This window comes from Coregonus lavaretus (genome assembly GCF_964263955.1).
Source record: "Coregonus lavaretus genome assembly, contig: HAP1_SCAFFOLD_1676, whole genome shotgun sequence".
In the NCBI taxonomy this organism is placed as follows: Eukaryota; Metazoa; Chordata; class Actinopteri; order Salmoniformes; family Salmonidae; genus Coregonus; species Coregonus lavaretus.
This window is the reverse complement of record NW_028165035.1, coordinates 59896-72500: the sequence shown is the minus strand read 5'-3', so window position 1 is coordinate 72500 and position 12605 is coordinate 59896. Positions and strand designations below refer to the sequence as shown.

Below are 12605 nucleotides of genomic sequence, written 5' to 3'. Positions count from 1 at the left end.
CACGTCAACTATGACAGACAAATTGAGGAAAAAAAATCCAGAAAATCACATTGTAGGATTTTTAATGAATTTATTTGCAAATTATGGTGGAAAATAAGTATTTGGTCACCTACAAACAAGCAAGATGTCTGGCTCTCACAGACCTGTAACTTCTTCTTTAAGAGGCTCCTCTGTCCTCCATTCGTTACCTGTATTAATGGCACCTGTTTGAACTTGTTATCAGAATAAAAGACACCTGTCCACAACCTCAAACAGTCACACTCCAAACTCCACTATGGCCAAGACCAAAGAGCTGTCAAAGGACACCAGAAACAAAATTCTGCAGTGCCAGACGTGTCCCCCTGCTTAAGCCAGTACATGTCCAGGCCCGTCTGAAGTTTGCTAGAGTGCATTTGGATGATCCAGAAGAGGATTGGGAGAATGTCATATGGTCAGATGAAACCAAAATAGAACTATTTGGTAAAAACTCAACTCGTCGTGTTTGGAGGACAAAGAATGCTGTGTTGCATCCAAAGAACACCATACCTACTGTGAAGCATGGGGGTGGAAACATCATGCTTTGGGGCTGTTTTTCTGCAAAGGGACCAGGACGACTGATCCGTGTAAAGGAAAGAATGAATGGGGCCATGTATCGTGAGATTTTTAGTGAAAACCTCCTTCTATCAGCAAGGGCATTGAAGATGAAACGTGGCTGGGTCTTTCAGCATGACAATGATCCCAAACACACCGCCCGGGCAACGAAGGAGTGGCTTCGTAAGAAGCATTTCAAGGTCCTGGAGTGGCCTAGCCAGTCTCCAGATCTCAACCCCATAGAAAATCTTTGGAGGGAGTTGAAAGTCTGTGTTGCCCAGCGACAGCCCCAAAACATCACTGCTCTTGAGGAGATCTCCATGGAGGAATGAAGACTTACAGAAAACGTTTGACCTGTGTCATTGCCAACAAAGGGTATATAACAAGGTATTGAGAAACTTTTGTTATTGACCAAATACTTATTTTCCACCATAATTTGCAAATAAATTCATTAAAAATCCCACAATGTGATTTTCTGGATTTTTTTTCCTCATTTTGTCTGTCATAGTTGACGTGTACCTATGATGAAAATTACAGGCCTCTCTCATCTTTTTAAGTGGGAGAACTTGCAGAATTGGTGGCTGACTAAATACTTTTCCCCCCCACTGTATATATATATATATATATATATATATATATATATATATATATATATATATATATATATATATATATATAGAGAGAGAGAGAGAGAGAGAGAGAGAGAGAGAGAGAGAGAGAGAGGGGGGGGGGGGGGGAGATTTTATAGAAATGGCTGAGTGATACATAGATATTTAATGCTGTAAAAATAGAGAAATGGCTGAGAGACCTAGAGAGATTTAAAACTGTAGAAATAGAGAAATAGCTGAAATACACACACACACACACACACACACACACACACCCACACACACACACACCATACAGCTCTGGGAGAAAGAGATGGAATTCAACAGCTGAAGAATATATCTGCTTTTCCTTGATCCTGGAAATCCTAAAAGTCTCCTTCTCGTTTCTGTCTTTGGGCTGTGAGGGCTGTGATGGGGGGGGGCAGGCATGGAGCGACCATCGCTGCAACACTTTTTACACAGACAACAGACAGACAGGAGATCTGTGCACAGGGATTAACCAGGGATAGCTGCAGAACAATCTGCATAAACCCAACAGTAGCAGAGACAAAAGGGTAAACCCAGACACACATACACATCTGAAGCATCCGTTAGGAACTTCCACTCACTACCAAATATGGGAGGAAGTCCAGCGGCAGGAACTGGGAGAAGATGGAGCTAGATGAAACATGGTCGAAGTCCTGCTAGTTTATCATCACTAACCAGGTTTACATCCAACCTTTTTTAAAGTAAAGTCGAATAATACATGTCATGACAGGCCTGACGGAAACAGCAAATTTATTGGTAAACTTTCCAAATGTCGACAAAACAAAATACGCTAGACAAGGTGGGCTCTTTTTGTGTCTGTAAAATGATTAATGTGAGAAATGGTCGGAAATATTGATATAGTAAGAACCATATGAAGTAAACTTGGAGTCGTGATATGTTGTGTGGTCCTCTCACAAAGAATGAAAACGCATGTAAAAAGAAATATTCGGTACATGAGAATTTAACCATAAAAAGTTATTTTTGTATGTGCATTATGTCATCACGCACAACCTTGTATCCGCAACATGGAAACACATCTCTGGTGGGAAAATGCGTTTATTGTTTTTATGTATATTTTAGAATACTCGCATGTAAATCTGTCGCCAATTGTGAACCTAGCTAATGAAACATTCGATCTCAATACAGTTTTCTGTTCACAAAACAAAAATCTGTTACGAACAGAGTGCACTAAGTTATGTAGACTTGACCCTTTGCCAAAGTTTTTTTTAATTGCATTGTTTAATTTAGAGTCTTGCGTCAATCTATGTAACAAAATAAAAAAATCTGTCAGTTTAAGCTGGAAAAATCAGGTTTTTTGCACAATCAGAGGAGGCTCCTCAGAGAAGGAAGGGGAGGACCATCCTCCTCAGTGAATTTCATAAAAATAAAAATAGTGAAACATTAACCTCTTAAGGATCGGACCCTTATTTCAATTTCCGCCTAAAATGACACCCAAATCTAACTGCCTGTAGCTCAGGACCTGAAGCAAGGATATGCATATTCTTGATACCATTTGAAAGGAAACACTTTGAAGTTTGTGGAAATGTGAAATTAACGTAGGAAAATATAACACATTAGATCTGGTAAAAGATAATACAAATAAAAAAACATGCATTTTCTATTTATTGTTTTGTTCCGTCATCTTTGAAATGCAAGAGAAAGGCCACATTATAATATTGCAGTTTATGTGCAATTTAGATTCTGGCCGCTAGATGGCATCCATGTGTGTGCAAAGTTTCAGATTGATCCAGTGAAGCATTGCAATACTGGACTATTTTGTATAAAGTCTGCCCAAATGTGCCGAATTGGTCAATTGATACATTTTCAAGTACATAACTATAGAGAACATACAAAAATGATATGTTAATAAAGTTTAATGAGTCCAACCTAAGTGTATGTAAACCTCCGACTCCAACTGTATGTCCTGGAAAGTTTGCTGTTACTTACAACAGTCATGCTAATCACATTAGTGCACGTCAGCTCAACCGTCCCGTATACGGGACACCGATCCCGTAGAAGTCAAATAAGTTCTCCTTTTTAGATACAACTATACAAAATATATTCACATCAACCAATAATTGATTAAAACACACAGTTTCGCAATGAAGGTCTACAGTAGCCTCAACAGCACTCTGTACATACCCCAACCAGAAGCCATGGATAACAGGCAACATCCGCACTGAGCTATAGGGTAGAGCTGCCGCTTTCAAGGAGCGGGACTCTAACCCGGACGCTTATAAGAAATCCCGCTATGCCCTCCGACAAACCATCAAACAGGCAAAGAGTCAACACAGGACTAAGATTGAATCGTACTACACCGGCTCTGACACTCGTCGGATGTGGCAGGGCTTGAAAACTCTTACAGACTACAAAGGGAAGAACAGCTGCGAGCTGCCCAGTGACACAAGCCTACCAGATGAGCTAAATCACTTCTATGCTCGCTTCGAGGCAAGCAACACTGAGGCATGCATGAGAGTATCAGCTGTTCCGGATGACTATGTGATCACGCTCTCCATAGCTGATGTGAGTAAGACTTTTAAGTAGGTCAACATTCACAAGGCCGCAGGGCCAGACGGATTACCAGGACGTGTACTCCGAGCATGTGCTGACCAACTGGCAAGTGTCTTCACTGACATTTTCAACATGTCCCTGACTGAGTCTGTAATACCAATGTGTTTCAAGCAGACCACCATAGTCTCTGTGCCCAAGGACACTAAGATAACCTGCCTAAATGACTACCGACCCGTAGCACTCATGTCTGTAGCCATGAAGTGCTTTGAAAGACTGGTCATGGCTCACATCAACACCATTATCCCAGAAACCCTAGACCCACTCCCATTTGCATACCGCCCCAACAGATCCACAGATGATGCAATCTCTATTGCATTCCACACTGCCCTTTCCCACCTGGACAAGAGGAACACCTACGTGAGAATGCTATTCATTGACTACAGCTCAGCGTTCAACACCGTAGTGACTTCAAAGCTCATCACTAAGCTAAGGATCCTGGGACTAAACACCTCCCTCTGCAACTGGATCCTGGACTTCCTGACGGGCCGCCCCCAGGTGGTAAGGGTAGGCAACAACACATCTGCAACGCTGATACTCAACACTGGGGCCCCTCAGGGGTGCGTGCTCAGTCCCCTCCTGTACTCCCTGTTCACCCATGACTGCATGGCCAGGCACGACTCCATCACCATCATTAAGTTTGCCGACGACACAACAGTGGTAGGCCTGATCACCGACAACGATGAGACTATAGGGAGGAGGTCAGAGACCTGGCCGTGTGGTGCCAGGATAACAACCTCTCCCTCAACGTGATCAAGACAAAGGAGATGATTGTGGACTACAGGAAAAAAAGAGGACTGAGCATGCCCCCATTCTCATCGACGGGTAGTGGAACAGGTTGAGAGCTTCAAGTTCCTTGTTGTCCACATCACCAACAAACTATCATGGTCCAAACACACCAAGACAGTCGTGAAGAGGGCACGACAAAGCCTATTCCCCCTCAGGAGATTGAAAAGATTTGGCATGGGTCCTCAGATCCTCAATAAGTTCTACAGCTGCACCATCGAGAGCATCCTGACTGGTTGCATCACCGCCTGGTATGGCAACTGCTCGGCCTCCGACCGCAAGGCAATACAGAGGGTAGTGCGTACGGCCCAGTACATCACTGGGGCCAAGCTTCCTGCCATCCAGGACCTCTATACCAGGCGGTGTCAGAGGAAGGCCCTAAAAATTGTCAAAGACTCCAGCCACCCTAGTCGTAGACTGTTCTCTCTGCTACTGCACGGCAAGCGGTACCGGAGCGCCAAGTCTAGGTCCAAAAGGCTTCTCAACAGATTCTACCCCCAAGCCATAAGTCTCCTGAACAGCTAATCATGGCTACCCAGACTATTTGCACTGCCCAGCATGATAATGAATGGCCCCATATCGCAAGGATCTGTACACAATTCCTGTCACCCATTGAGCATGTTTGGGATGCTCTTTTTTTTAAGGTATCCGTGACCAACATATGCATGTCTGTATTTCCAGTCATGTGAAATCCATAGATTAGGGCCTAATGAATTTATTGCAATTTACTGAATTCCTTAAATGAACAGTAACTCTGTAAAATCTTTGAAATTGTTGCATGGTGCATTTATATTTTTGTTCAGTGTAGTTTAGCTCAAACACCTGGCTCAAACAGAGAGGGAGGCTATGGCTATCCAACACTGGAACTTTTCCAAGTCAAAGTAAGCTTTTGGTTTTATTAATGTATTTATTGCTGGCTGGGCCCACCAGTGTAACTGCTAAACTGCTCGCTAACTGTACACTGTACTGCATGATTGTAGCGGGTTTACTAACGCATTAGTTCTAATAGCTATGATGACTGACGTTAGCTAATATGGTGACAACGAAATAGGCTGTGTGTAGCAGGTAGCGGTTATGATATGAAGGTTTGGCTTGGAAACTTTTTTTTGCCTGGTCACAGACAGCTGTTGTGCAGTGTTGTGCGCTGAAGCCCACAAGCGAAGGGAAAAGTTGAGAGATGCTGTTTGTATGTGTCTGCTATGAAAGTGAACTGTGTTTGCGTGTGATCAGGGGTGTATTCATTCCGTTTAAGACATTTTGAAAAAACGTTTCTTAAACGGAAGCAAACAGAACGAAACGGGGATAAACATACCTGAATTTGTCCAATAGAAACTCTCATTTGCAACTCTTAGACTAATGATTACACCCTAGATCAGCTAGATGCAGGCAAGAGTGTGCAAGGCGTATTGAATGTGTCACTGTCTGTCACCTTGATTACTCAAATGTTTCTCTTGACCTGTGTGGACCTACGTTGTAAACTTTCATTGTAGCAACCTCATGATGGGTATAGGGAAAATGTTACTCATATGTAGTAACCTAAACCTATCGCTGTTACATTGAGCTGGGTGAATGGAATATGAATGACAGTCATCCAATATGCTGTAATAAGAAATATGGCCATGCACATCATTATTATTTTTTGTCTGAAGTCGGGTAATGCTGAAGTGCCTAATTCTGTCTGTAGCGTCCAAACCGTTTGAGCCACAAACTAATATGACTCTCACAAATATGATGGTGTTCTCAGGTTTTGCTCTACGACTCCCACTAGTGTCACAGGACTCGTCTGAAGGTAACCCATACAAATGGAAGTATGGAGGTAGTTTTGTGGCAACAAAAATAAGGGGTTAAATATGGGTCAAAAAAAAAAGCACAAATATTTCCTGAGCTGTCTTACATTAAATAATATGAGACACAGAGTAGGTGTTACCTATCGGAAATATGCAAATACATGCTAAAACACGCCAATAGCTTGTTCTTGGTTATTCCCACCTCCTTGCTTGTTCTGTCCACTGTGCTTCATTTGCTCCCATTGGAAACAACAGAGATTATACATCTTGGGGTAGTTACCAGTAGCTTTGTCAGCAGTCAGTCAGTCTCTCTCTCTCTCTCTCTCTCTCTCTCTCTCTCTCTCTCTCTCTCTCTCTCTCTCTCTCTCTCTCTCTCTCTCTCTCTCTCTCTCTCTCTCTCTCTCTCTCTCTCTCTCTCTCTCTCTCTCTCTCTACTCTCTCTCTCTACTCTCTCTCTCTACTCTCTCTCTCTCTCTACTCTCTCTCTCTCTCTCTACTCTCTCTCTCTCCTCTCTTCTCCATCTCTCTCTCAGTGGAGGGGAAGCCCCCATGGAGAGGATTGTGGGTAATTAAGATGGAGTGCCTGATCAAAGCGGTCTAAGAGCGAGTGAGAGAGGGAGGGAGAGAGGGAGAGAGCTGAGGAGAGGTGAAGGTGATCATTGGATGTCCGCTAATGTGGACTTTTCAGAGGTCTGGATCAGAACGTCTGGAGTGTGTATGTGTGTTCAGTTTAGTGAGAATCAAATCAACCTCAATTTTAGCCTACCTTGATTACGGTTTGCAACACCTAGAGATGAAGCGTTAGCTCGATCTGTGTAAAGATGGGAGAGGTCATATAAGTGACAGTTACTTTATGCTATCAGATAGTTCATACTGGATTAATTGAATGCACATAGACAGCATGCACAGCTATCTCACTGAAGTCAGTCCTGATGATGTTGCATGCATGACTGTTATATAGAGACAGTAGCAGTGTGTGTAATCTCCATCAAAATACTCTAGACTCATTTTCCATTTTGATACCAACTATGATAATGGTAATAGTCATTGGTTTGTGCTTTAGGGACTTGGATCTCCAAGAACGAATGACTTCTTGCATGCAACATGAGTGAGTAGACATTTTGAGAGGCTGAAGAAGCATATCTATCTAAAGGATGTTCATCGTCAAGGTGTAACCTACCCTGTTTGGGGAACGAGCACTGAGGCCCATGCTAAAAACGACACGTCATTTCTTTAGAATGAATTTCTGGGAGCATCGACAAACGATAATGTCTTTATATAAAATATGAAGATTATAAATGTAGTAAATGTTGATTTACTTACGCCCTGGCCCATGACTGCTATGGATACCTATGGAGAAAAAGAATGAAAGGAGAGAAATATATATATTTTTAAATGACAGAGAGAGAAAGAGACATGAGTATGTTCTTTTATCTTTTACCCCCTTAAAATATCAGAGTAGAAACAAACTAAACTGAACATTCACGAAGATACAGAATATATACAGTATACACAGTGCCTTCGGAAAGTATTCAGACACCTTGACTTTTTCCACATTTTGTTAGGTTACAGCCTTATTCTAAAATTATTTGTAAAAAATATTTCTATATCACATTTACATATGTATTCAGACCCTTTACTCAGTACTTTGTTGAAGCACCTTTGGCAGCGATTACAGCCTTGAGTCTTCTTGGGTATGACGCTACAAGCTTGGCACACCTGTTTTTTGGGGAGTTTCTCCTATTCTTCTCTGCAGATCCTCTCAAGCTCCGTCAGGTTGGACGGGGAGCGTTGCTGCACAGCTATTTTCAGGTCTCTCCAGAGATGTTCGATCGGGTTCAAGTCCGGGCTCTGGCTGGGCCACTCAAGGACATTCAGAGATTTGTCCCGAAGCCACTCCTGTGTTGTCCTTAGGGTTGTTGTCCTATTAGAAGGTGAACATTCATCCCAGTCTGAGGTCCTGAGTGCTCTGGAGCAGGTTTTCATCAAGGATCTCTCTGTAGTTTGCTCTGTTCATCTTTGCCTCGATCCCGACTAGTCTCCCAGTCCCTGCCGCTGAAAAGCATCCCCACAGCATGATGCTGCCACCATCACTCTTCACCGTATGGCTGGTGCCAGGTTTCCTCCAGAAGTGACGCTTGACATTCAGGCCAAAGAGTTCAATCTTGGTTTCATCGGACCAAATAATCTTCTTTCTCACGGTCTGAGACTCTTTAGTTGCCTTTTGTCAAACTCCAAGCGGGCTGTCATGTGCCTTTTACTGAGGAGTGGCTTCTGTCTGGCCACTCTACCATAAAGGCCTGATTGGTGGAGTGCTGAAGAGATGGTTGTCCTTCTAGAAGGTTCTCCAATCTCCACAGAAGAACTCTGGAGCTCTGTCAGAGTGACCATTGGGTTCTTGGTCACCTCCCTGACCAAGGCCCTTCTTCCCCCGATTGCTCAGTTTGGCCGGGCGGCCAGCTCTAGGAAGAGTCTTGGTGGTTCCAAACTTCTTCCATTTAAGAATGATGGATGCCACTGTGTTCTAGGGGACCTTCAATGCTGCATAATTTTTTTGGTACCCTTCCCCAGATCAGTGCCTCATCACAATCCTGTCTCGGACCACTATGGACAATTCCTTCGACTTCATGGCTTGGTTTTTGCTCTGACATGCACTGTCAACTGTGGGACCTGATATAGACAGGTGTGTGCCTTTCCAAATCATGTCCAATCAATTGAATTTACCACAGGTGGACTCCAATCAAGTTGTAGAAACATCTCAAGGAAGATCAATGGAAACAGGATGCACCTGAGCTCAATTTCAAGTCTCATAGCAATCGGTCTGAATACTTATGTAAATAAGGTATATATATTTTTATTATATAAATTAGCAAAGATTTCTAAAAACCTGTTTTTGCTTTGTCATTATGAGGTGTTGTGTGTAGATCGCTGAGGATTATATAAAAAAAAAAATCAATTTTAGAAAAAGTCTGTAACGTAACAAAATGTGGAAAAAGTCAAGGGGTCTAAATACTTTCCGAAGGGACTGTATAAAATAAGAAAAATCATGTAAGAACACACTTGGCACAAACTGGTTGAATCAACATTGTTTCAACGTAATTTGTCAACGTATTGTGACATGGAATCTACGTGGAAAATACTGTACATTGGATTTCAAAAAGTCATCAACTGTTGTTTTTTTTATGAAATTTCAAACACAGGATTATGTATGTCATCATTGTAACCAATTTTCAACATAGCCAAACCTTGTATAAAACATGTTGAGTTTATACCTTTGAAACAACTTCAGATCATCGTAATATCCACTATCAGAAAAACAATAGGCTGGGTAGCACCTCCTACTGGAGAGTCGATCTATCTACAGCTATTCATTTGGTCTCCCATCCAGGGATTTAACCAAGCCTAGCTTTGATATTTGTCATTGACTACTACCAATGTGCTATCGTGAGAATGATTATTGAGAGATCTCGTAATAACTCAATATATTCACTGTTGCCATAGAAATCATTCCATAGGGTAGATTTAACAGAGCAAATGAAATGTAACTGTAAGGGATCGGGGGTTGGCTGGGTCTAGACAGAGTCTGACACTTCCCCGATCTACAGAGAGGGGGAGTCATCAGACTCGATCTGGTTCACCTGAGTTCTGAGCACACCTGTCAGTAATTAGTGTAGGATATAAGGTGTGCTCAGAAGCTCAGTCGGTGCGAGGTATTGTTCCATTGTGACTTGCTAAGCGTTTTGTTCCGAGAGAGAGAGAGAGAGAGAGAGAGTTTGTTGTTTTTGATTACCCGTGTATCCGACCTGTGCCTTGTTGTTTGACTCCCCGTATTGCTTAACCCTCTGCTTGTTTATCCCAGTGATTACCGTACTCTGACCCTGTGCCTGTGCCCTCGACTACGACTACGCCCGCTCCCTTGGTACCTCTGCCTGTCTCTGCCTGGCCCGGTTTTGACCACAGCCCGCCCGACTACGATTAAGCTATTCCCTTGTCTGTACTCTAATAAAGCATCGCTATTCTGCGATTGGATCTTACCACTCTGTCCGAGTATTCATTACAGTAACCATGCTTTATAAGTCATATAGCGTCAATGATACTATTTTCATCTATATAGTATTTGCTGTTGTTTCAATTCAACCCAGGGTTCAACTAAAAATAAACAATACATATAGGCCTAGGGTTTTAAGCTTTTGGTTGATTGTAAAGTTAATCGTTAATATGTTGGATTCACATCTTTATCTCAACCAAAAATATAAGTGAAAGAATAGGAATAAATCAAATACAACTTTATTTAAAGTGCATTTAACGTTTTATTAGATTAGATTTAGACTTATTCTTGAACTTAGATTTTTGGTTGAGATGGAGACGGGAATCCAACATATCAACTATTAATTTGTAGCCAAACTGGATATTAAATTGTGTTTGGTTGTCAACGCAACCAAATATCAACATTTGAAGGAGATGAACCTTCTGCTTGGATAGTTCCATCTGTGCCACTGACATAGTCTGGCTTTAATTCCAGTTTGTCTACAAATTAATAATTGATATGTTGGATTTACGTCTCCATCTCAACCAAAATAGGACTAAATCAAATTTAATAAAACTTTGAAGGCATTTTAAAGTTGATATTTGGTTGTTTTGACAACTAAACACAATTCGATACAGAAAATAGCCTATTAACTTGTAGACAAGTTAAGAAATGATATGTTGAATTCACGTCTCCAACTAAACCAAAAATAAAAGTTAAAGACTAGGATCGAATCAAATCAAATCAATACAATTGTATTTAAGATAAAAAGTAAGAAAATTAGCAAATGAAAATAGAAAATAACAACAAAATAAACAACAATAACGAGGTTATATACCCGTACCGAGTCAATGTGGAGGGGTACAAGGTAGTTGAGGTAATATGTACAAGTAGGTAGGTGTTAAAGTGACTAGGCAACAGGATAGATAAAAAACAGAGCAGCAGCAGCGTATGTGGAAAGTGTGAAAATGTGTTGTGTGTGTGGCGTCAATATGAATGTGTGTGTGTGTTTTGTGTGTGTGAGTGTATGTAATGTGTGTGTATGTGTGTGTCTGTGTGTGTGTGTGTGTGTGTGTGTGTTGGAGTGTCAGTTTACGTATGTGTGAGTGTTTGGGCAGATTCCAGTGAGTGCAAGAGAGTCAGTGCAAAAAAAAGGTCAATGACATAGTCCGGATACCCATTTGATTAACTGTTCAGCAGTCTTGGGGGTAGAAGCTGTTTAGGTGCCTTTTTGGTCCTAGACTTGGAGCTCCGGTACCGCTTGCCATGCGGTAGCAGTGAACAATCTATGGCTTGGGTGGCTGGGCTCTTTCACAATTTTATAGAGGTCCTGGAGGATAGGGAGCTCACCCTCTGTAGCGCCGTGCGATCGAGGGCGGTGCAGTTGCCATACCAGGCGGTGATGCAGCCAGTCAAGATGCTCTCGATGGTGCAGCTGTAGAACTTCTTGAGGATCTGAGGGTCCCATGCCAAAATATTTTCAGCCTCCTGAGGGTGAAGAGGTGCTGTCGTGCCCTCTTCACGACTGTGTTGGTGTGTGTGGACCATGTTAATTCCTTAGTGATCTGGACCCCGCTCCACTACAGCCCCATTGATGTGGATGGGGGCATGCTCGGCCCTCCGTTTCCTGTAGTCCGCGATCAGTTCCTTTGATTGCTGACGTTGAAGGAGAGGTTGTTGTCCTGGCACCACGCTAAGCCAGTGGCTCAGATGAAACTATCAAAGCATTAGATATCTTTTAAATAATGATACAGTATTTGGTTGCGTTGTCAACCAAACACAATTCAATATTACTACACAGTAAATAGCATAAAGTTAAGGCTATCTTACAAACTAGTTATTTGTAGCTCAGTTGATAGAACATGGCGCTTGTCATGCCAGGGTAGTGGGGTTTATTCCCGGGACCACCCATATGTAAAATGTATGCAAGCATGACTGTAAATCGCTTCAGATTTTAAAAGCGTCTGATAAATGGCAGATATCATTTCTATATTAACGTAGGCCCAACAATATTTATTCAACCTTAAAATGAGTAACATTTTAAGGTTAGCCTACTGTAACCTAACTGTAAATGTCTTATGTAATCATAGAAAGCATGCATGTTCAACATAGAATGCAATGGTTGCAGGTCTGTGAAGATCTTCACAATTGCTGTAATAATCTGCACAGAATCTCGAACAGCATTGATCACTTGCACCATGTACTTTTAATGTGATCTCAACTGCAATCCAG

At 42.0% G+C, this 12605-nt stretch overlaps 1 protein-coding gene across 1 annotated transcript in view; it reads right to left on the bottom strand.

The window, feature by feature from the left end:
* The window catches only part of LOC311116369 (netrin-G1-like), a gene marked incomplete at both ends in the record, with an annotated part of 71538 nt that overhangs the window by 12745 nt on the left and 46188 nt on the right, over positions 1 to 12605 (bottom strand). The window contains 2 exons of the mRNA XM_084191454.1: positions 7113 to 7157; positions 7670 to 7696. Of these exons, the coding sequence (XP_084047580.1) occupies positions 7113 to 7157; positions 7670 to 7696 (72 nt within the window). The remainder of the gene's footprint in view (positions 1 to 7112; positions 7158 to 7669; positions 7697 to 12605) is intronic.